We start from the raw sequence: 3810 nt of genomic DNA, 5'->3' as shown, positions 1-3810 counted from the left end.
GTGACGGCGTCCCGGATCACGTTCTCCAGGAACACCTTGAGCACCCCGCGGGTCTCCTCGTAGATGAGGCCGGAGATGCGCTTGACGCCGCCGCGCCGGGCCAGCCGCCGGATGGCGGGCTTGGTGATGCCCTGGATGTTGTCGCGCAGCACCTTGCGGTGGCGCTTGGCGCCGCCCTTGCCCAGGCCCTTCCCGCCTTTACCGCGGCCAGACATAGCTACTTATGTGCGCTGTATAAGCAGATCACAGCGATAACACTGGGCAGCCGACCAGAGTAATTATAAGCAGTCGTCGGACCTGGTTGAGAACCGAAAGCGCGGGCAGGAACCGAGGCCCCGCGGCCTCATCCTCGGGCTCCGCCCCTCTCTGGACTGAGAGCCAATTACATTCGGGGGAAGGAACGGAATAAGGAGTTTCACTTTTAAGCTCTAGATTTTCCTGAGGCTGTTGATACTTGTATCTGAAATTATGCTTTCTCATGAGAATGTTCACAGGGGCTTATTTTGTATAACCAAGTACTGTGCTTTCTCATTCAGACGGGGGTATTGATAGCTGGGAAGGGGACCCTAAGATGTCACCCCAAAACAGGAGTGGACCAGTTCAGGACACACCTTCCCCAAATATGCCACGTTCCCATGAAGGGTACAGAATATGCCGCCCTCAAATAGGCCTCTGACACAAGGGCTGTGTTTTAGCAGATTAGCGTTAAGAAACACCAGACGCAGGAGAATCTCCAAAAGCAGAGTAGAACTCTTTCCTAAGGGGCGTTTTACATTTAAAAAGATCTCACGGAGTCTCCCTCTCTGTGCCAGAAAGAGAAGGACGGTTGAATCAGCACAGGACCTGTCGTTGGAGAAAGCCGGACTTCATTCTGCACAACAACCTTGTCTTATTTCCCATCCTTTTCCTGGGAGCCCTTAACTGGCTCCCTGGGCAGCGCCCACCCCCCAGCCTCCCACACCGACAGCTCTTGTCTTAGTGGAAGATGGTATGCAGGTGGTGGCGTGGGCCTCGCCAGGGAGTTTCCCTCGGTTTTTCAGTCTCTCTCTCCCGTGTGTACAGGAGGTATACGTGTCAGTAGCCTCTGTGTTCTCTCGTTGATCTGCCTTTTCTGACAGGGGTCTCAGCTAAAAACTCGGAAGCTTAGGGGAAAGTTATTTTTTCTCTGACAGCTGTGTGACCTTGTAAAGTTGCTCTTTCTTTATCTATTAAAGTGGAGTGATATAGTACTCAGGGGACTTTTGTCAAGATTGAAAGTACGCAAAATGTAAGCAAAAAGCTAGAACAGAGATTGGCACAAAGACGTGCTGCATAAGTATGCCTGGTGCTTAGTTGGCATTGTTGCTTAGAGAAGCTGCCCGGAGATAGGCCGCCGCCCTGAGCCTTCGGTGGCAGGCTTTCAGTCGCCACACAATGACAGGCAACACACATACGTATATAATAGCGAAGGGGTTTTTCTTTTTAAATCACATCATCGTTTAATAAAGTACAAGACATTGATGGGTTCTGGATTTTCTGGTCTTGTTTTCTTTTCAGTTGAAGTATGGCGACATACAATAGGATCCTCGTGTACAACATGGTGAGTTGACAATTACATGCGTTATGAAATACTCATCCCAAGTGGAAACTACTGCCCCCCTACAAAGCTGTTCCAATATGCTCATACTCCCTATGCTGCACTTTCCGTCCCTGTGACTTATTTACTGTATGCCTGGATGTTTTTACTTCTTCATCACCTTACCTTCTTTGCCTCTTACCCCTCAACCCCAACTACCTATCTGTTCTCTGTATTTATCTCTGGTGGTGGTGGTGGTGGTTGTTTAGACTCCACACATATGTGAAAACTATGGTATTGTCTTTTCTCCTTCTGACTTACTTCATTTAGCCTAATACCCTCTAAGTCTATCCCTTTTGGGAATAGCAAGATTTCATTTCTCTTTTTACTACTAATATCCCATTTTATATATGGTTGACTTTGGAACAATGCAGGGGTTAGAAAAACTGATTCTTGCACAGTTGAAAATCTGGATATAACTTTTGACCACCCCCTCCAAAAAACTACCAACTCTGTACTGTTGATTAGAAGCCTTACCGATCATAGTCTAGTAATATGTATTTTGTGTATGTGTTATATATTGTATTCTTATTGTAAAGAAAATCAGAGAAAAGAAAATGTTATTAAGAAAACATAAGAGAAAAACATTTACAGTACTATTGTATTTATTGAAAAAATCTGCGAATAATTGAACACATACATTTCAAACCTGTATTGTCAAGCTCTATATAAGATATCATCCTTTTTTTAAAAATGTTTTATGTTTATTTGTTACTGGGACCGAAGCAGAGCATGAGCGGGGGAGGGGCAGAGCAAGGGAGGAAGACACAGAATCGGAAGCAGGCTCCAGGCTCCGAGCTGTCAGCACAGAGCTCGATGGAGGCTCAAACCCACAAACCTTGAGATCATGACCTGAGCCGAAGCCCGACGCTTAACTGACTGAGCCCCCCAGGCGCCCCTATAAGGCATCATCTTTATCCATTCAGCTAGTAATTGACAGACTGTTTTGTTTTTCATACATGGTATGTTACATATGGGTGCCTGAAAATATCCCCAGGTGCCCTTGCCAAAGGTGCATTGACAAGGCAGCTTCCTAGCTCTTCGCAGCCAAGTCGGGACTACAGTTCAAATTTCTAAACTGACTCCCCACTGTTGTGTTAAATCTCAGACACCCACTGATTATTGAGACACTCCTACTGGGATGACTGGAAGGGCCACTACTAAATGTTTAGGTCTGAAAAATACACCTTGACCTTGACCCCCTCCTCTTTTCTCAAAGTCTGTAACAAAACAGAAGTGATTCTAGTACCAACAGTAGTAGCTGTAAATTTCAGCCTGTGGTGTAACATCACCAGGGTGTCTGGGAAAGAAAAACCCTGTTTCTCGGAGGACCGTGCAACAGCCATCTAAAAAATGCGATCTGTGTGATAAACACGCTTTTCCCCCCCTCCAACTTGACCTTAATAGAAGGCAATAAATGCTTCAAGCAATGATAGTAAAATGCTGGCACAGCCCCCCTTGCAATACATTCAGTAAAGTTTTTCCCCCACGCCTTAGCTCTTACACTCAGCACCTTTGGCCTACACCGGAGCTGTGGGCTGATGCACCGAGCTAAATCATGTGGACAACCTTCAACAAAAAACAAGATTCACCTTGAATTGTGTGGTTTACTTGCATTTACTTACATTCCAGGATTTTGAGAAAATGTAGAGTTTACAAAATATTTACCATATTTACGACTGAATTTCTTCCATTCTTTGATTTTAAATTACCTGCTGAAGTTTTATTTCCAAACTGAGCCGAATCTACTTCAATAAAGTAATACCAAATGAAAAAGACATTTAGAAGGTAAAATTTGCGTTTTTATTTCAATTTTAAAAAATGGTAGAGCATAAGGGGAAATCATACAAAGCTTAGGAAAATTAAAAGCATTTCTACCATGCCACGTGTCCAAAATCAACTTGTGTTATCCCAGAGGGAGGGTAGTGTTATCCTCGATTTTTCTGATGAAATTTGTGTCAGAGGACAAGGTAAGTGGTAAAATTGGGATCTGAATGCAGGCCAACATTTTTTTTTTTGCATTTTATTTTTTTTATACAATTTATTTTTTTAACATATGCAATTATTTTCCGTCATTTACAATACAGTAGTTACAATGATACTCCAAACAGAAAAGCACAGTAAAAAATCAAAACCCCCACTTCTATTTCACGTAATTAGACTTATACAGAAATTAGAAGGTTAGGTACCAACTA

The 3810-nt window shown here is 43.8% G+C and overlaps 2 protein-coding genes across 2 annotated transcripts in view; one reads left to right on the top strand and one right to left on the bottom strand.

Moving 5' to 3' along the window:
* Positions 1-3810, top strand: part of LOC115296196 (histone H3.1) — a 16333-nt gene that overhangs the window by 370 nt on the left and 12153 nt on the right. The gene's annotated exons all lie outside the window — the stretch shown is intronic.
* LOC115296342 (histone H4-like) lies at positions 3-216 on the bottom strand (the record flags this gene model as incomplete). Its single annotated transcript, XM_029944830.1, has 1 exon — positions 3-216. A coding segment is annotated over exon 1 (213 nt), but the record flags the coding sequence as incomplete, so codon positions are not given.

Source organism: Suricata suricatta, chromosome 7 (assembly GCF_006229205.1).
Source record: "Suricata suricatta isolate VVHF042 chromosome 7, meerkat_22Aug2017_6uvM2_HiC, whole genome shotgun sequence".
NCBI classification, from domain to species: Eukaryota; Metazoa; Chordata; class Mammalia; order Carnivora; family Herpestidae; genus Suricata; species Suricata suricatta.
This window is presented reverse-complemented; position numbering and strand designations above follow the sequence as displayed.